This window comes from Mercenaria mercenaria, chromosome 12, assembly GCF_021730395.1.
Source record: "Mercenaria mercenaria strain notata chromosome 12, MADL_Memer_1, whole genome shotgun sequence".
Classification (NCBI taxonomy): domain Eukaryota; kingdom Metazoa; phylum Mollusca; class Bivalvia; order Venerida; family Veneridae; genus Mercenaria; species Mercenaria mercenaria.
Window position 1 is genome coordinate 40,132,357 of NC_069372.1, and position 21,310 is coordinate 40,153,666.

Sequence of the window (21,310 nt, forward strand, 5' to 3'; positions counted from 1 at the left end):
GTGCAGTACAATTACACAAGTTAGGGTATAAATACATGCCGTTGCCGTACAGGTTCAAGATTTGGACATAAGGTTGTCATGGTAATTTTCCAAATGTATTTGGTAAAATTATAAAACGTTTTATTAAAAGAGGTTACGACCCAACTGTTTTGAGACATACCGCATGTTTAGTACTAAGTTCAACCCGTTTACATTTGGACACTACACTTCCCTCTTTGATTGTGTCTGACGGAAGAGGGGGAGGACTCTATGATAAGCAATTTTAAAATCCTACCAGGACTGAACTATTTTGATATCTGTCTTCTGGCCTGTTTCGTCGGGCCCTTAAGGGTGTTTCTCTTGTTGCTCTGTCTTCTGAAAAGGCATTGAGTACATACGTTTTTGGTTCTATAGGTTTGCTTTTTATGTATATTTATACCCGAGCATTTTTGTGTTTTACATGCCATGCCTTTTTGTTTCCATTACGTGTGTTAGAGATTCACCTGGAGGGGATTACTTTTATTTACACTGTCCCGTGTCTTTGGAACATGGTGGGGGTAAGAGTGAGGTTGGGTGCGCACCATAAACCGGTTTAAGCTCCCCAGTGGTGTTTTTGCTATTGACCGTTCCAAGGCGGTGCCCTACTGTGTTCCTTTGTTTGTTCGTTTTGTCCTCGTGTGTTGGCTTTGTGTGTGTGTGCGTGTACGTGTGTGTGTGTGCTTGTGGTGTGCACGTCTGCGTGCTGTAGGTTTCGTTTTGGGGAGGCTGCGATTTTGGTACGTGGCTTTTGGTTCCCTGTTTGATATTTGTCTTTGTTTTTTAGCCAAGTTTATGCCTTTGCTTTTTTCTTCTTTGGTTTCTTAACCGGTCCTCCTTCATCCTCTGACTTGGAGACAGGGTCGTCAAAAGGTGCAGGGAATAAATCACGACGCTCATCCTCTCGACTTTCACTATCAGGGGCTGACTCAATAGACTCTGTATTGGCTTCTGTGAGACATTGGTCTTTTACAGCTTTAACACTTTACACACCCTCTCTGTTTGGCTTCACTTTTCTTTGTATTCATATTGATACTTGCCTATTGCTGTGGATTTTTTTTGTGTCTTGAGAGGTTGAAGAGACAATCAAGAATGAGAACTGGGCGAAACGTGGTGGCTTTTAATACCCATCGGGCCAGAACGTGATTGCAATTTACGTTCTGAACGTACTAGGGAGAGATGAGGACGTAATCAGAACTAGTTAAACTGTCTGTGAACGAGTTGGTCGAGTTAACAACTAGTTAGAACGTATTTCGACTTACTCGGAACGAAGTAGGACTAGTTACGAACTTCTTTAATCTAACTACAGATGGAATTGGACTGCCTACAAACGGTGTCCACATGAGGTGAACGGGCATTTTTTCCGAACTGAACTTACTGTAAACGGACTTCCAACGGGATAAAGACGTGATGGACACATCGAGAACTGTTTAAGAACTAAATACGATCGCATTATGGATATTTTCCGGCCAAAGACCAGACGTTCTAGCCAGATCGCAGCCCGTTTTACAATATTTTAGGACGGGTTGGGACTTTTTGAGAACTAGTTTGGTGTGATTGGGGCTTTAGTGACCTGGAACCAGGGGATCCTATCTTTCACAGCTAATCTGTTAGTGTCTGACCTGGAACCAGGGGATTTTAAGTTTCATAGCTTATCCCCAAGAGTCCTGCCAGGAACCAAGGCGCCTTCGGTTACATAGGTAAAGGAAACTATACTCGCATGCCAAACTCCTCTTCATGTTGGGATATTGTCACATTGATAAGAACAAGTGGATTTCTCTGGGTATAATTTTAGAAAATTAATTTTACTCTGATCTGATCATGTTTACATCTTTGAAACATTTATTTCAGTACCAGATTCCAACATGACTATGAAACCAGAGTGGGAAACCAAATCTATGTTAGACTGGTTAAAGGAGGCATTTAGTCCATCTGTAACATTGGTTCTTCGAGGAGGTGACTTAATGGTTCTCTACCCACATCATACAAAAACTGGTAAGTTTATTTCTGCAGTATGGTTTTTAGCTCGACTAATCGAAGAATAGGGGAGCTATCCTACTCGCCCCAGCGTCGGCGTGAGCGTTAGCGTGAACATCACACAAATGTTAAATTTTGCGTACCACCCCAAATATTTTCCAAGTCCATTGAGATATTGCTTTCATATTTTGCATACTTGTTTACCATCATGACCCCAGTCTGTAAAAGGGAGGAGGCAACTCTATCAAGTATTTTGACTGAATTATGGCCCCTTTTTGACTTAGAATAAATATTAAAGTTGCGTACTACCCCAAATATTTTCAAAGTCCATTGAGATATTGCTTTCATATTTTGCAGACTTGTTTACCATCATGACCCCAGTCTGTAAAAAGGAGGAGGCAACTCTATCAAGTATTTTGACTGAATTATGGCCCCTTTTCGACTTAGAATAAATGTTAAAGTTTGTGTACCACCCCAAATATTTTCAAAGTCCATTGAGATATTACTTTAATATTTTGCATACTTGTTTACCATCATGACCCCAGTCTGTAAAATGGAGGAGGCAACTCTATCAAGCATTTTGACTGAATTATGGCCCCTTTTCGACTTAGAATAAATGTTAAAGTTTGCGTACCACCCCAAATATTTTCAAAGTCCATTGAGATATTGCTTCATATTTTGCCTACTTGTTTACCATCATGACCCCAGTCTGTAAAAAGGAGGAGGCAACTCTATCAAGCATTTTGACTGAATTATGGCCCCTTTTCGACTTAGAATATGCTTATTGTAATGTTAAAGTTTTACTCATTGCTTATTTTATACTATCAAGCACTGAGAATAGTCGAGCGCGCTGTCCACTGACAGCTCTTGTTCATAAAACTAATATATTGGTTGAAAATATTTCAGTTTAAAAAGTTCTATTATGTCCATTAAAAACATAATTCAGTAAGAAAGCATATCTGCTTTAGAGAATATCAGACATTTTTAGCTCACCTGAGCAATGCTATTGTGATCGCTCGATGTCCGGAGTCTGTCTGTCGTCTGGCAACAATTAGCTTGTGTATGCGATAGAGGCTGTATTTTTCAACTGATCTTCATGAAATTTTGTCAGAATGATTACCTTGAAAAAAATCTAATCTAAGTTCGAAAGTGGGTCATCTTTGGTCAAAAACTAGGTCACTAGATCAAATCAAAGAAAAAACCTTGTATATGCGATAGAGGCTGTATTTTTCAATTGATCTTCATGAATTTTTGTCAGAATGATTACCTTGATAAAATCTAGGCCAAGTTCGAAAATGGGTCATCTAGGATCAAAAACTAGGTCACTAGGTCAAATCAAAGAAAAACCTTGTGTATGCGATAGAGGCTGTATTTTTCAATTGATGTTCATGAAATTTTATAAAAATGATTGCCTTGGTGAAATCTAGGCCAAGTTAGAATATGGGTCATCTGTGGTCAAAAACTAGATCACTAGGTCAAATCAAAGAAAAACCTTGTGTATGCGATAGAGGCTGTATTTTTCAATTGATCTTCATGAATTTCAGTCAGAATGATTGCCTTGATGAAATCTAAGTCAAGTTCGAATATGAGTCATCTGGGTTCAAAAACTAGGTCACTAGGTCAAATCAAAGAAAAACCTTGTGTATGCATGCATTTTACACCCGATCTTCATGAAATTTGATCAGAATGTTTGTCTGGATGAAATCTAGGTGAAGTTTGAATATGGGTTATCTGGGGTCAAAAACTAGGTCACTCGGTCAAATTAAAGAAAATCCTTGTGTACGCAATAGGGGCTGCATTTTACACTGGATATTCATAAAATTTAGTCAGAATGATTGCCTTGATGAAATCTAGGTCAAGTTAGGATATGGGTCATCTGTGATCAAAAACTAGGTCAGTCGGTCAAGTCAAAGAAAAACACTTGTGTATGCAATAGAGACTGTATTTTTCAATTGATCTTCATGAAATTTTGTCAGAATGATAGCCTTGATGAATTTAAGATATAGTTTGAATATGGGTCATCTGGGGTCAAAAACTAGGTTGCTAGGACAAATCAAAGAAAAACGTTTTGTATGCGATAGAGGCTGTATTTTTCAATTGAGGTTATGAAATTTGGTCAGAATGAACGCCTTGATCAAATCTAGGTCAAGTTTAAATGTAGGTCACCTTGGCTAAAAAACTAGGTCACTTGGTCAAATTGAAGAAAATACTTGTTTACACTTAAGAGACCACATTTTTGGTCCAATCTTAATGAAAATTGGTCAGAATATTTGTTTCCATGAAATTACTAGGTCAAAAATGTTTACACTGCTATGGTGTGTCTCTCAGGTGAGCGACCTAGGGCCATCTTGGCCCTCTTGTTACATGATTCCGTATAGAAACTGCAAATCAAAAGTTTGTAGTATTGATTGATGTATAGTTCAACATGAAATTCTGCTTGGCTAAAGCCCTAACTTCTAACATTTTACCCAGAAAAAAAAACATTAAAGAAAACATAAAAAAAAATCATGAAAATTGATTTCTAATTGTCATGAAATAAAACACTTCTTGAATTACTTACACATCAAGTTTTTGATAGTCTTTGCAACAAAGAGTCATTTTTGAGATGTCATTTTGCACTGAATTCATTCTATACATTAAGATGTAATATATATTCTTTAATACCACTGTAAGTACCAGATCACAGATTCTACAAGAACTATTGACCTGTCATTCATTCTATTTACTGTAGTACCTCTTGGGGAGGTTGACAGACAGAATCTTGTTTCCCTGGGGCTTGTTTATGCAGACAGACATCCAGCAATGAATTTGAAGAAGTTCAGATGTGGTTCTGGCAAAGGTACGTTTAACATTTATTATATGCAGAATAAATTTTGGTGTCAGTGTAAAATCTAAACATCTTTCACCCAGTCAACACCAGATGCAACATTGTCACAAATGGAAAATGTAATATCAGCTGCTCATGAGTAAAAGATATTTTGATCTTACATGTAAAACAAACACATTTCCTTTTTATTTCATGTCTTAAATGCTTTTCACCAAAATTTACCAGTGAAAAACATTTGTCATATTTTTCACTGTGAAAAAAACCCAGATGTATTTCACTGTAACAGTTATAATTCAGTAATTCACTATAAAGCTTGTAATAAAAGAATTAAGTCCCTGTTTGTCCAAAACGGTAATTTAAATGTGCCCAAAGTGGAGAGGCAACTCATTCAGACAGTTTTCTGTAAAGATGTCAGCTTGAAGTGAAGTTATCTCTGAATAACTGTTTCAAGTGAAATTTATTCACTAAAGTCTTTAGTGTTTTCGAAACATTGGACTGTCCGAATATTCCAAACTAATTAAATTATGTACATATATTTCAGGTGAGCAGACGTCAGAGCTTGGTATAATGGAAGCGTCAGATTATAACGTACATACTGGAAGCTTTATGGTATGTTCCTAAATTAGTACATTCAACATGTGTTGAACTATTTCCCTGTAATAGATCCAAGGTCTATGTGGCCAAAGGCCAGTACGACAGACCGAGAATCTGTTAATGGGCCAGTATTACAGTCCAAAAATCTGTTACTGAGCCAGTATGGTAGCAAAGTATCCATTACTGGGCCAGTATGGTAGCAAAGTATCCATTACTGGGCCAATATGGTATACTGGCAGCAAAGTATCCATTACTGGGCCAGTATGGTAGCAAAGTATCCATTACTGGGCCAATATGGTAGCAAAGTATCCGTTACTGGGCCAGTATGGTAGCAAAGTATCCATTACTGGGCCAGTATGGTAGCAAAGTATCCATTACTGGGCCAATATGGTAGCAAAGTATCCATTACTGGGCCAGTATGGTAGCAAAGTATCCATTACTGGGCCAGTACAATAGATAAAGAATACTCCCACAATGTGGATAATGATGTTTGACAACAGTTTGAATTAACAATATCAGTATGATATGCATTTGTTGCATCTTATTAGTTAGCTTTGTGAAATCAAAATTTAAATATTCGAAGATTTTCTCAAGAAAGTGTTTTTATATAATTTCAGGACTATATGTATGATACATTACACAGTGCAGCTATCTCTGTGTACATGAGCTGCTGTAAGTATCCGAAGCAGAGTGAACTACTGGATCTCTGGTTGGTGAATAGAGGATCTCTCGTGGCAACACTTCAGCAGGTAAGACAGGAAATAACTAATAAATTCATATAGTTTAATGAAAAGTATTCAAGGATAGAAAGTAAAATGTCTTGCAAAATGATTCTTTAACCTTAACAAAATCTGAAATTGACTGGTCCATCATTCAATTTAGGCAGTATGATATGTAATTTGAAGTGGTGTTCACTGAAAATTTACTGACTGAATAGTGAACAGTGCAGACCATGATCAGCCTGCATGGATGTGCATGCTGGTCTTGGTCTGCACTGGTTGTGAAGGCAGAGTTACTTGCCACCAGCAGGCTGAACGTTTAAAATATTTTGTACATTATTTTAAAAATTATGAAGTTTGAACCATACACGGTATTTGAAAAAAAAAACAGTTACAAAAATAATTTTCGAATATGAAGAAAATAGTAAATAAGTTTTAATATCCTATGATTTCAGGCAAGAAGAGGCATCAAGGGTGTGGTTCTAAATACAGGCAGAGAATTTTTGAAAAATGCCACTGTTTCTATAGAAGGTTCAACTCATCTGTATCCAGTAGATAATGGTGGTAGATTTTGGATATACCTGGCTCCTGGCTCATACAAAGTCACAGTGGCGAGCCATGGTTATGTCACACAACACAAGGTACTTACTTGTCTTGTAACCGTACAAAGTAAACTTTAAGATAAATTTGTTATGTTTTTAGTTTGTGTCTGTTATTAAGTGTGTAAGGGCCTCCGTGGCCGAGTGGTTAAGGTCGCTGACTTCAAATCACTTGTCCCTCATCGATGTGGGTTCGAGCCTCACTCGGGGCGTTGAATTCATGTGAGGAAGCCATCCAGCTGGCTTACGGAAGGTCAGTGGTTCTACCAAGGTGCCCGCTTGTGATGAACTAATGCACGGAGGGGCACCTGGGGTCTTCCTCCACCATTAAAGCTGGAAAGTCGCCATATGACCTGTCTTGTGTCGGTGCAACGTTAAATCAAAAAAAAAAAAAAGTTAAGTGTGTTGTCAGAGAATCATCTTCTCAGACATTTTGTGTCTTGTGACAAACATAGCTTCATGTTCAACATCAAGTATCAAGTACCTTGTCTTTTAGTCTGGATCTTGTCATATGTAGAGTTTCTTTCTTGACATTCTTTTTAGCTCAGGTGAGTTTTTCTGATCACTCGATGTCCGGCGTCTGTCGTCTGTCCTTCAACATTTAGCTTGTGTATGCATAGAGGCTGTATTTTTCAACTGATCTTCATGAAATTTGGTCAGAATGATAACCTTGATGAAATCTAGGCCGAGTTCGAAAATGGGTCATCTGGGGTCAAAAACTACCGTATTTTGGTGTGTATAGGTCGCACTTTTTCTACCCATTTTGCTGCCTGAAAAAGTTCCTGCGACCTATACGACAGAACATTGCCAGCAGTTGTTTTTTTTCGGGCCAATTTTCTGACCATAGCTCTCGCAAAATTACGTGCATCTGTTACGAACGAACAAAATGGATAAAAAATATCAATATCGGCGGCTTTTCAGCCAATAGCGGTTACTTTCAATAAAATATATCGTAAATAACCCATACAGATTATTAAAATTACGAATGACTTTAATTCAAAGATGTTTTTGCAGTCTGAATTACGTTTGTTTCTACTTTCGTTTTACTGGACGCCATTGACATGTACTCCGGGTTGGATAAAATCCGGGCAGATCCGTCCTCCATTCCAAACATTGTTTATACTAATTCTTAGCGTAATAAAAAATTTGAAAGATAATTTTTTACTTTTGATTTTTAAATAAAAGAAAAAAATCCAAACAGAGATATTTTGTTAATCTTTTTACTCAGAATCAAAAGAACGCGGTTAATTACATGACACGGAAAGGTGTTATAATTGCTGTGCAAACAATTCACACTTAAACTTGCATGATAACAGAATGTAAACGCAAACCGTCTGCTGCCAATTAGTGTCAAAAAGCCGCTTTTCTTTGATGTAGTCTGTTACCGATACTACTGTTGGTACGAAACGGTTGGGAACGAAAATAACACTATCCGATTTCCACCAATCAGGTTCTGATAATAATTCAGTCCGCGGCATCAATATTGCCGCCGCCATAACTTTTTTGCCGGTAAATATTAAATATTGCTGGGGAAAAAATCCGAAATTTAACTACGACTAATATGCTGGAAGTTAAATTTTCCGACCATTTCCAGAGCAAAAATTAGATGCGGACTATACATTACCGCGACCTATACACTCCAAAATACGGTAGGTCACTAGGTCAAATCAAAGAAAAACCTTGCGTATGCGATAGAGGCTGTATTTTTATGCCCCCAAAGGGAGACAAATAGTTTTGAACCGTCTGTCCTTCTGTCAGTCTGTCCGCAATTTTCGTGTCCGGTCCATATCTTTGTCATCGATGGATGGATTTTCAAATAACTTGGCATGAATGTGTACCACAGTAAAATGATGTGTCGCACGCAAGACCCAGGTCCGTAGCTCAAAGGTCAAGGTCACACTTAGACGTTAAAGGTCATTTTTAGCTCGACTATTCAAAGAATAAGTAGAGCTATCCTACTCACCACGGCGTCGGCGTCACACCTTGGTTAAGTTTTTCGTACCAGTCCACATTTTGACAAAGTCTTTTGAGATAAAGCTTTGAAACTTTCAACACTTGTTTACCATCATCATGGCCAGTTATAGGCAAGAGCACATAACTCCATCAAGGATTTTGGCTGAATTATGGCCCCTTTTGACTTAGAAATCATGGTTAAGTTTTTCGTACCAGTTCATATTTTGACTAAGTCTTTAAAGATAAAGCTTTGAAACTTTCAACACTTGTTTACCATCACCATGGCCAGTTATAGGCAAGAGTACATAACTCCATCAGGGATTTTGGCTGAATTATGGCCCCTTTGGACTTAGAAATCTTGGTTAAGTTTTTCGTACCAGTTCATATTTAGTCAAAGTCTTTTGAGATTAAGCCTTGAAACTTTCAACACTTGTTTACCATCACCATGTCCAGTTATAGGCAAGAGCACATAACTCCATTAAGGATTTTGGCTGAATTATGGCCCTTTTTGACTTAGAAATCTGGGTTAATATTTCGTACCAGTTCATATATGACAAAGTCTTTTGAGATAAAGCTTTGAAACTTTCAACACCTGTTTACCATCACCATGTCCAATTATAGGCAAGAGCACATAACTCCATCAAGGATTTTGGCTGAATTATGGCCCCTTTTGACTTAGAAATCTTGGTTAAGTTTTTCGTACCAGTTCATATTTTTTGTAAAGTGTTTGACATATGGCTTTGAAACTTTTATCACTTGTTTAGTATAATAGTCTCTACCTGTAGGAAAGAGAACGTAACTCTGTCATCTATTTTGCCTGAATTATGGTCCTTTTTGGACTTCGAAATTGGTTTTGTTTTCATACAAGTCCATGTTTTGTCAAAACTATTTGACATATGGCTTTTAAACTTCGAACACTTGTTTACCATTATGATTTCCATCTGTAGGCAAGAGTACATAACTATTTTGACTGAATTATGGCCCTTTTTGGACTTTAAAATTGGATCATATAGCCATTTAGTGCAAGACTTATCGAAATCAAAGTAATACAGGAACATTGTTTGTCTCATCTTTTTATTTCTTTTGTCTGAATATCCGTGGAAATATTTTGACCCCATTCTTCAATCAATTCTTCGAATCGTCGAGCGCGCTGTCATCAGACAGCTCTTGTTCATATAGTGCATTCGTGTCCGGTCCATATCTTTGTCATCCATGGATGGATTTTCAAATAACTTGGCATGAATGTGTACCACAGTAAGACGATGTGTCGTGCGCAAGACCCAGGTCCGTAGCTCAAAGGTCAAGGTCACACTTAGACGTTAAAGGTCATTTTTCATGATAGTGCATTCGTGTCCGGTCCATATCTTTGTCATCCATGGATGGATTTTCAAATAACTTGGCATGAATGTGTACCACAGTAAGACGATGTGTCGCACGCAAGACCCAGGTGCGTAGCTCAAAGGTCAAGGTCACACTTAGACGTTAAAGGTCATATTTCATGATAGTGCATTGATGAGCGTGTCCGGTCCATATCTTTGTCATTCATGCATGGATTTTAAAATGATTGGGCATGAATGTGTACCACAGTAAGACAACGTGTCGCGCGCAAGAACCAGGTCCGTAGGTCAAAGGTCCTAAACTCTAACATCGGCCATAACTATTCATTCAAAGTGCCATCGGGGACATGTGTCATCCTATGGAGACAGCTCTTGTTCAGTAAATCTTCAGGAATTTTGGTCAGAATGATTACCTTGATGAAATCTAGGCCGAGTTCGAAAATGGGTCATCTGGGATCAAAAAATAGGTCATTAGGTCAAATCAAAGAAAAACCTTGTGTATGTGATAGAGGCTGTATTTTTGAATTAATCTTCATGAATTTTGGTCTGAATGATCACCTTGATAAAATCTAGGCCGAATTCAAAAGTGGGTCATCTGAGGTCAAAAACAAGGTCACTAGGTCAAATCAAAGAAATACCTTGTGTATGCGATAGAGGCTGTATTTTTCAATTAATCTTCATGAATTTTGGTCAGAATGATTGCCTTGATGAAATCTAGGTCGATTCCGAATATGGGTCATCTGGGATCAAAAAATAGGTCATTAGATCAAATAAAAGAAAAACTTTGTGTATGCGATAGAGGCTATATTTTTCAATTGATCTTCATGAAATTAAGTCAGAATTATTGCCTTGATAAAATCTAGGTCAGGTTTGAATATGTGTCATCTTGGGTCAAAAATTAGGTCACTAGGTCAAATCAAAGATAAACTTTGTGTATGCGATACAGGCTGTATTTTTCAACTGATCTTTATGAAATTTGGTCAGAATGATTGCCTTGATAAAATCTAGGTTGAGGTTGATTATTGGTCATCTGGGGTCAAAAATTAGGTCACTAGGTCAAGTCAAAGAAAAACCTTGTGTATGCAATAGAGGCTGTATTTTTCAATTGATCTTCATGAAATTTAGTCAGAATGATTGCCTTGATGAAATCTAGGTCAAGTTGGAATAAGGGTCATCTGGGGTCAGAAAGTAGGTCACAAGGTCAAATCAAAGGAAAACCTTGTGTATGCGATAGAGGCTGTTTTTTTTCAATTGATCTTCCTGAAAGTAAGTCAGAATGATTGCCTTGATGAAATCTAGGTAGAATTTGAATATGGGTCATCTGTAGTCAAAAAGTAGGTCACTAGGTTAAATCAAAGAAAAACATCGTGTATGTGACAGAGGCTGTATTTTTCAACTGATCTTCATGAAATTATGTCAGAATGATAGCCTTGATAAAATCTAGGTTAAGTTCGAATATGGGTCATCTGGGTTCAAAATATAGGTCACTAGGTGTATGCGATAGAGGCTGTATTTTTCAATTGATCTTCATGAAACTTGGTCAGAATGATAGCCTTGATGAAATCTAGGTCAAGTTCGAATATGGATCATCTTAGGTCAAAAACTAGGTCACTAGGTCAAATAAAAGAAAATACTTGTTTTTGCTCCTATTTTAATAATTGGTCAGAATATTTTTTTCCATGAAATCACTAGGTCAAACATGTTTACACTGTTATGGTGTATTATGGTGTGTTTTGCAGGTGAGTGACCTAGTGCCATCTTGGCCCTCTTGTTTTCTATCAGATACTGATATCATTCAGCCACTGTTTCATTTAAATTTCATATCATACATGCTTTCATGGGTTCTCTGCGAAGTATATTAGTCGTTGTAGTGTTTACAGTAAGGTGATAGTGAAAGCTGTAGCTGCACAAGTTTTTCATGTTCTGTGTGCTAGGTGTAAAGCTTCCAAATACGTTTATATTTATATTACATTGCTGTATTGACATTTGCAGAAAGTGACCTTGATTAAGATTTAGATAAAAGATATTTGGGCCAGTAACTTTATCTATATGTTAATAATATGTAAAAAAAAAATCAAAAAATTTTTTTTTTCAGACTGTAACGGTGGAAGAGGATCTAGAGAGTACGGAGGTTATTGTTGCATTAGAGAAGGAGCAGCGTATACTGGGCTATACCAACACACTGCTTGTGCTTGGAATAGGTAATTTATTCTCTCTCAGGGTATCCAACTTCATTTGTGAGTGATATAAACTGTACGTGGGAAGCTGTAAACAAGACTCTGTGACAGTATAGTTAAAACATGTTTACTCTTACATACTGTAAAAACACAACTTGTTCCAGCATCAGTCGGGGCCTCTGTGGCTGTGTGGTTAAGGTCACTGGCTTCAAATCACTTGCCACTCATCAATGTGGGTTTGAGCCTCACTCGTGGCGTTGAATTCTTCATGAGAGGAAGCCATCCAGCTGGCTTTAGGAAGGTTGGTGGTCCTACCCAGGTGCCCGCTTGTGATGAAGAAATGCACGGAGGGGCACCTGGGGTCTTCCTCCACCATTAAAGCTGGAAAGTCATCATATGACTAATAATTGTGTTGGTGTGACATTAAACTCAACAAATCAAGCATCAGTTATTCAGCACTCGAAGTTTACTCCAGCAACTTGTGTGGTTCACGGCTGTTTTTCATATATTTTGCATGTTTAGATTACTTGAACCTGGGTCAGCTGGAGCATTTGGTTTTCCCCTTTTGATCTTGAGTAATCTGTCCTTTACTGTAAATCTGCAATGTTTCATCTGAGGGCTAGTGTTGTTTATGTGTTTAGGTACTTTGCTAAACATATAAAGGTTACATACTATTGTGAAATCATTATTCATGAGGAATAACTTTTGCGGATTTTGTGGTTATGTCTTTCCATGAAGTAAAATTCACATGACAGTATATAAATCATATTATTTTAATCCATAAAATATAGAATCCATGAATGAATCTCCCCACAATTTCGGTCAAAACCACAAAATTTTATGCCCTCGAAAAATGTTTTCATTGTATATGAATTTTATGCATGATGGAAATCTTGTGGATGAATTATCTTACTAATTGACTTGCAACAATTAAATGAAACAAGTAATTTTGTACTGGTAAAAATCCTGATAGTTTTCTGAGACTTCCAGTTATATGTATAGACTGACTTTCTGACTTTCACTTGTATATATTTCCTTCATTTGTGTCAGGGCTGGACATAAACTCTGTAGAGCACTTGCCAATTGGGCAAGTATATTTTTACTTGCCCTAACCTAATTTTTAAATGTAAAACGGAGATTTCAACTGATTGGATGAGATACTACAATGTAGTATGCAATAAAAACAGTAGAAGATGATTTTCTAAAAAATACATTTTTGTATTTCTTCGGATCTGTCATATATTTCACTTGCTCGAAAGGCAACTGAGTATGATTTTTTTGCCTGCCCGCACTCCACTTTTACCTGCCCCAGGCAATAGGCCAGTCCTTAAGGTTTAGCCCTGCTGTGTATATTTCCTTCACCATGTGTGTATTTCCTTCACCGTGTGTATATTTCCTTCACTTGTGTATATTTCCTTCACTTGTGTATATTTCAGGTATAATAATACTGGTACTGGTGTTTGTGATAACTGCCATACTGTGCCTTAGAAACAGGAAAGCGTTACCCTACTCCAAAGTTGGCTTCCGACGACTCAACGTTGATGAAACCGATTCCGAAGACGAAATATTTGGGGATATCAGAAAATCACAACAGCTGTCAAATGGTACACAGGAATATCATGATGAGACCGATTCAGAAGATGACAACGAGGAACATAAACTGTTTGACACAAGATCAGCAAAGTCATAGTCAAGTTTTAAGATAATAAAACATGTCGCTTCTAACATTCCAGCAACATATCAAAGTTCAACAAAAGTATTACACGTAATAATATTATAGGAGATAGAATAATGTTTATAATAAAATTTAGTGTGAAAAATTGTTTCTAAGATCTGTTCATACCAATGAGGTATAGGAATTAAAAACTTCAAAATTTGTTTATTTATTTTTGAATCTTATGGCACAAGGTTAAATGAAACCTTTAAAACTGTTGTATTCTTATGTGTTAAACTGTAAATTTATTCTGTGCATAAGGATAAAGAAATTTTTTTAATTTGCCAAATTTCTTTGAGTTTATGCAATTCGTGACATTTTTTTTTTTCCATTTGCATTTACCAGCTGTCCTCGGCATTCATTATTTGTTAAGGGAATGGCTAGTCTGCCATACATAGTTCTTTTCACTCGTTCTTTCATGTCTACAATAAGTTTTGAATCAAAATTTCTTTTTTTCTTTCCTTTTAAAGTTTTTCAGCAAAGAACATCTTTTGTATATGCTTTCCAAGATAATCCTGTATTAGTAAGATAGATAATAAATGAGCTGCACCATGAGGAAACCAACATAGTGCATTTGCGACCAGCATGGATCCAGACCAGCCTGCGCATCCGCTCGCTTTCAAAGCCAATTGCAATTGGAGAAACTGTTAGTGAACAGCATGGATCCTGACCAGACTGCACGGATGAGCTTGCTGGTCTGGATCCATGCTGGTCGCAAATGCACTATGTTGGTTTTCTCATGGCGCGGCTCAAATAGGAGATAGAGCTTGACTTATATTCATGTTATTGTATGGTTTGGTTTCTCCTGTATTCAGATATAGATCTTGTAGTGATCTCATTACTGTTAAAGCAGTACCTGTAGCCTGTAGTGCCTTTTACATTTGTATTTTTACTATGTCATCTTTTACAGGGTAACAGTTGAATAATTATAACAGCTGTTTTCTGTGGTTAACTTGAAATAGCATGCTTCCCTAGCAGAAATTATTTAAAACATTACCAAAATTTAGTTTAATCTGCATATGTTTTTAGCTCAACTATTCAAAGAATAGGGGAGCTATCCTACTTGCCCCAGCGTCGGCGTGAGCGTCACACAAATGTTCAAGTTTGCGTACCACCCCAAATATTTTCAAAGTCCATTGAGATATTGCTTTCATATTTTGCATACTTGTTTACCATCATGACTCCAGTCTGTAAAAAGGAGGAGGCAACTCTATCAAGCATTTTGACTGAATTATGGCCCTTTTTTGGACTTAGAATATGCTTATTGTAATGTTTAAGTTTTACTCATTGCTTATATTATACTATCAAGCACTGAGAATAGTCGAGCGCGCTGTCCATTGACAACTCTTGTTTAACTGTTCTCTTTAATTTAGTGTATTAAAAATGTAAATAATGTTCACAAGAAAATATATCTCAGATAGTTTGATACATTAGGAAATCATCCTGTGATTTTGCATGTTTTTATTGTCATGGTAATTTAAACCATTTGTAGCACTTAAAACTGGACTAATTTACAATTTGATGATTTACGGAATCTCTGACTCTTTATTAGTTTAGTGATATATTATTTTTTCCAAATTTTCAGTTCACTGCATTATTGCCGTTCCCGGCAAATTATTTTTCTTGGTTTCTTTTTAAACTAGTATACATATACTGAGTTGTTATTAACAGTAAGTAACTGTCTTTGTTTATGTTTAATTGACCAGGTATATGTACAGTTGGGTATTCTTATTGCACCTGTATACTGTAGAACATTTTGCAGTAGCATTATGTAATTTTTAGTGATATTTTACAGCTGATTAAAACTAAATTTGTAGACCAGTCCCAGAATGAGACCTTGCCATTGGTCAGTTTTAAACTTGTTCTTGGAAACAACCAATCAGATGCTGGTGTTTTGAGACTGGTCTCCAATTTTAGTTTTATAACATCGGACCATGACACAGTTATTGGAATTATTGAGTCTCTGCGTTTCTTGCTACAACTTTGACTATTATGAAATGGGTTGACATTATAAGAAAGGTTCACATTATGAAATAAGATAGTTTATTACAAGTTTTTCAAAAATATTAGAGTGAAATATATCTGGTATTTTCACAGTGAAAGAAACTGTAAAATGGGTAAAATTTAGTCAAAACATGAAATAAAAAGAAAATTTATTTGTTTTACATGTAAGATCAAAATGTCTTTCACTCATGAACACCATATCTTACATTTTCACAAGTGGCAAATATTCTATCTGGTGTTCACTCCAGAAAGATATTTCAATCTTACGCTGAAACAAACAAACTGATTAATCATATTGCCCTTTACTTGGGAAAAGCTATGAAAAAAATGTAGTGGTAATGTTCTGCAGTATAGATACTTGATAAAAAATATGACATTCAGATATATTATAACAGATAAGCTAGAATCTTGAAATACTGTGGTAATTGTCCTTGTTTATTTCTGTGTTGTATTGAAGACAGAGGTAGTTGAACTTCAAAGAAGAAAACCTGTATATAGTATAATGTACATAGACTTGTTGTTATAAGAAATTCTGTGTGTTTTTACATGACTCATTGATGTTGAGAATTAAAACTATGTCAGATTTTAAGTGAAATCAAAGAAATGACAATGTAGACGTGTCGAAAAAAGGGGTTTTCCGGAAAAAAAAATGTTATGTCTTAAGTGTTATAAAAAATGAAAATGTAGACATGTTGAAAAAAAGGGGTATTCTGGAAAAAAGTGTTATGTCTTAAGTGTTATAAAAAATGACAATGTATTATATCTAAACTGGGGTATTTTGGGGGGAAAATCAGAAGAAAATGTTCTAATAATTATTTTTTTCACCATATTTCAGTAGACTTGTGGCAACACAAAACAGACAATGCTTTGATATTCTTGCTGTGCTAGTTTAGAACAGTTTCATGAGAAAGCCGCTAGTTTTGCCAATATTTCTCTTCTGCAATAATTGTGATTTCTTACAAACATTAATATTAAATATGTGTTACTTTTTGGTTTCAGTAAAAAATATAATAATAGTAATAACAATTTAAACATAAATAAAACATAAATAAAATTTATCATTTTAAGGTCAAAGAAATCCATGTTTATTCATTATTTCACAGCAAAGAAAGATTACAACTAAAATGTGCTAAGATGTCTAAAAATTGTTTGCTTTTACAGGTCATTATTCTGAGTAAAGATACAGCTATTTGCAATATACCGTGTGAATATATTTTTTTTCAGAGACATAGATCTTGTAGTGATCGATCAGAGTGGTTGGCGTATGCTACTTATTTCTTTTTAAGTCTTTATAAATAAAGAACATTGAATAACTTGTTTTTGAAATTTTGATGTTCCAACTCCACATGTTACACTGACTACATGTATTGCCTTTGGACCTATATGAAATAATGCAGTCAGTCTTTGAGAATTTGATCTTGTGTTATGTAGTAAATCCATCGGCACTACTTTGCTTTAAAACGATTGATTAATGCACTTCTATATTGATGATCAAAATTTTATTAAGATTGTCAGAACAAGATCAAAATGGTCTTCCTGTAATATTTTGATTACATAAGAAGGCAGAGAGAAATCTGGGAGACTATATTTCAAGATAAAATACATGTGACTAGGTAGTTGTAGTACTTATCAGTAATGCCATACCATATTTGCTGCTGTCTCAGTATTAAGTCTTCCATATTGAATTGCTGTGAAATCAAGAAGTGTGATAATTTCTATATCATGGCATGAATGAAAATTGTGATTGTGGTAATGACATAAAGTGATAATGACAAAGAGTGATAATGTGGAAATAATATAAAGTCATATACTTTCAGATTTATGTCAGCTGCCAGCATCATTTTTTAGATGTTAATACATGGTAAAGCCATTTATTGGAATAATTTTCAGCAATAATTTTTCATAGTGTAAAAGTTGTAAATTCAGGGTGGCGAATCACGTGATCATTGTACGTCATATCGCTATTCCTGAAAAAAAATGACTTGGTGGATTAGCGTAAAATTGTTTTCTTTGTGGATTAGCATATTCACAAAATACACGTTTTCCCTTTCACTGATACCCTGAATGTATTAAATATGTTTCATTCGAGTAAACAGAAAACTTTGGAAGTTTACTTTGCTAATACCTGACCACTGGAACAGGATTTGTATAAAATATATGTCAAAAATAACATTTTCTTGGTGGATAAGCCAATGCGATCGGGCCGAGTAGAAAAGGTTTTCCAGGGTGTTTGTATATTTAGCGACGATTTTGCATGAAACCATTAACATGGGAGATAGAATACTGTTTTCTCCTTCGCATGCAATATATTTCATAGAAATTGGTTGAGAAATTAAAAACTTACATTGATTTGAACTGACGACTTTTGTTGATAATTTCTTCTTTGCGGAATAGCGATATGATGTACACGATCACGTGATTCGCCATCCTGTAAATTATGTTTTAAAAAAAAGGAAAAAAATATAGATATCAGGTGTACTTTGCTTTTTACAGCAAGACTATGAACTAGATCCCTTTTAATCATTCCTCCAATGTCATCCTCTTTTTTTTTTAAATCATGGTATTCTGATGTTAATCTCTGTAATGATACCCATGATTTGGAAGTAAAAACCTTTAAGTTGAGAAGTTGGAAACAATCTGGACCTGTTTAATTGGGTTAAATTAGAAATATTACGACGGTGCCTTGCTAATTTGTATTATGTGAGTGAGCTACTTGGCAAGGAATTATCGTAAAGTAAATGCACTTGCTTATTGAAAACATGTATGAGGTCTTAAGTTTCTCATGTATATATTAAGAATCAGGGTACTTTTTTTTTTAAAGAAGAAAAGATTATTTTTCTATATGCTTTTATTGCCTATTATCAAGCTATAAGATGATTGAATTTGGATCTGAATCTATGTAATACATGTTGAATATTTTCATAGCTTAACACTTTGCTTTATAAGAAAAGTCTACATATAATTTCAGTATAAATTATACTGGATAGATATGTTTTGAATTCTAAGTGGGACAGTATATCTGCAAGTAGCTTAGCTTTTCCGTAGTTAAATATCTAGAAATTGTGAAGAAGCTGAATTGTTTTCATAGTTTGCAATACTCGATATCAACACAATTTTTATTTTGCCATAGTGTTGGAAACATATTCACTGCACTGCTGTTTTTTTTCTTGTTTTCTGTATCAGATGTTTACCCAGTGTGTACTTTAAAGCTGTATTGCTTTTTTTGCACTTTTATAATCGTTAGAACACCAAATATTGACCTATGTATTGTTTATGCATAATTAGAAGTAGAATTAGGTTGTTTTGTTGGTGTAGGTACTATGTCATTCATTCATTATATATTCACCTTCAAGTGCCAATTTATGTTTCCATGTACATCACTGGTTCAGGATCATGTTTCCTCTATATGAAGTTTCTGTTTTGATGTTTGAGAGTTTCTTTATATATAGATATAGTTTATTGTTTAAGATTTTGTTCTATTGTAGGAAATAGGAATAATATATAAAATATGATCCTTTAACATTTTTTTTCAAAAATAACAAGCAAGGTAGACACTAATTTGTTAGTTTTAGTTTATACTAATTTGTTTAAGCTCTATTGCGATGAAAACTTAAAGCTTTTTTGAACCACTCTTAGGTCCACTTCCTGGAAATACCAGTACTGACCCCAGTGGGGCTCGAACCTATTCAACCGTGTTGAATGGCAGAGAGCTTATCCACTAGACTATCGCTCCCCTAAATTTGTTGTCAAATAACATTTGAAAGGGACCAAATTTTCCCTGTGATTATGACTAAAAATGTAAATTCTATTTTCTACTAAAATACTGTGGCAAAGTTTAATGTATATCAGCATATAAGTAAGTTTGAATTGACAATAAGTTTGAAACTTCCTCTCCATATTTCATGTCTCTGTTATTTGCACAATATACGAACATGTTTCAGTATTGTCAGCCTATGCAATTATATGTAAATTTAATTGTAGATATATATTGTTGATTGTTATTTTGGCAAAATTCTGTTGCTTCTTTTGTCACATTTATAGGAAAATTTACTTTTGAGAATCAGGGACCCACATTCATTGATAATCTAACAAGCTAGATGTCTATGCTTACTAAAGTATCGTAGACACATCTGGTTACAACATTACACAATGATCATTACTAATTTGCATTAGAATTAGACACGTTGTCGGGAAATTGCAGCTTCAGGTCCTAATAATGCTTCTGGTAGAGAATATTGATGAATTTAGGCCCTGATTTTTCATTTCACCTGTTGTAATATTGACTTATTACAGTATAAATGTGTTGTTACTGAAATAAATGATTTGCTCATTCCAGCTACTTGTTGTTGTTTTTCACTTTTCGGTGACAGTTTGTAGTTACACAAATAGGTTCCTTACATGAACTGCAGCTATGACAAAAGCAGTGGTTAAACCTTATCAGATTGATTATCTGTCAGTTTACCATGTCTCATTTATGGAAATCTTGAATTCAAGTTTTGTCCTGCCAACAGCTGAGTTCAATCTCTGATATAAAGTAATTGATATTCGTCAAGTTATTGATTCTGTTCCAGACTTCTTTTTTTTTTTTTAAATTTAAGTGAAGAGCTTTTTTGTAGGCATCGATATCTGTGTTGGGTTTACATCACAAATGTTTCACATGAAAGCAGGTTTCAAAATCTGCTTGCTAATGCTTTGAAACTTCACATATTGAGGGCTGAGAGTGAAACTTTTATTTCTGTGAAAAAAAGAAGATCTAATAGATCAGCCCTTGAAATTTATTTACTGCCATGTCTTTTGCATCATTTGATCACCTAGCAGGACAAGTTACATAACAGCTTATATTTTCATCAAAAATTTTAGCTTGGTTAAAGTTTTTAATGTAAGCCCGTTCAACTAGAAAATCCCAAATATGATTTGAACGATTTTATGTCAAACACGCTGTCATTGAACAACTCTTATTTTTATAGTTCCAAGAAAGCAGGTTGTAAATGAAAAAGGTGATTATCCTGTTCATATCCTTCCTGGTGTTTTTGGCAGATCCTAGTACAGTATTTGGGCCATTCCATGACAGACACAACAATCTAAATTGAGATAACAAAATATTCATGAAGAACATTCTTTTACCATTCAAACCTGAAAAGTTGAAGAAATTATCTTAACTATTTCAAGACTTACAATGCTTTAAACTAAGTCAGTGAATGCATTTAGAGACATGACGTAAGGAAAGCAGTATGGTGGAGTGTATATTTTTCATGTCATTGATGCAATGAAATATGTTTATCATACACGAATATTTAGAAACTGTTTCAAATGACTTTACTGGAAAGTAACTTAACTTGACATTCTTGGTTTCTTAATGCACCTAATCCCTAGCCGCTGGCGGCTGCCTTTATA

General features: G+C 35.4%; 1 protein-coding gene across 1 annotated transcript in view; it reads left to right on the top strand.

The window, feature by feature from the left end:
- Positions 1 to 20,251, top strand: part of LOC123533958 (carboxypeptidase D-like) — a 58,683-nt gene extending 38,432 nt beyond the window's left edge. Inside the window, exons 14-20 of the mRNA XM_053519807.1 lie at positions 1,867 to 2,010; positions 4,724 to 4,831; positions 5,361 to 5,428; positions 6,031 to 6,162; positions 6,588 to 6,773; positions 12,117 to 12,222; positions 13,635 to 20,251. Of these exons, the coding sequence (XP_053375782.1) occupies positions 1,867 to 2,010; positions 4,724 to 4,831; positions 5,361 to 5,428; positions 6,031 to 6,162; positions 6,588 to 6,773; positions 12,117 to 12,222; positions 13,635 to 13,888 (998 nt within the window). The 3' untranslated portion in view covers positions 13,889 to 20,251. The remainder of the gene's footprint in view (positions 1 to 1,866; positions 2,011 to 4,723; positions 4,832 to 5,360; positions 5,429 to 6,030; positions 6,163 to 6,587; positions 6,774 to 12,116; positions 12,223 to 13,634) is intronic.
- The last annotated feature ends 1,059 nt before the right edge of the window (positions 20,252 to 21,310 follow it).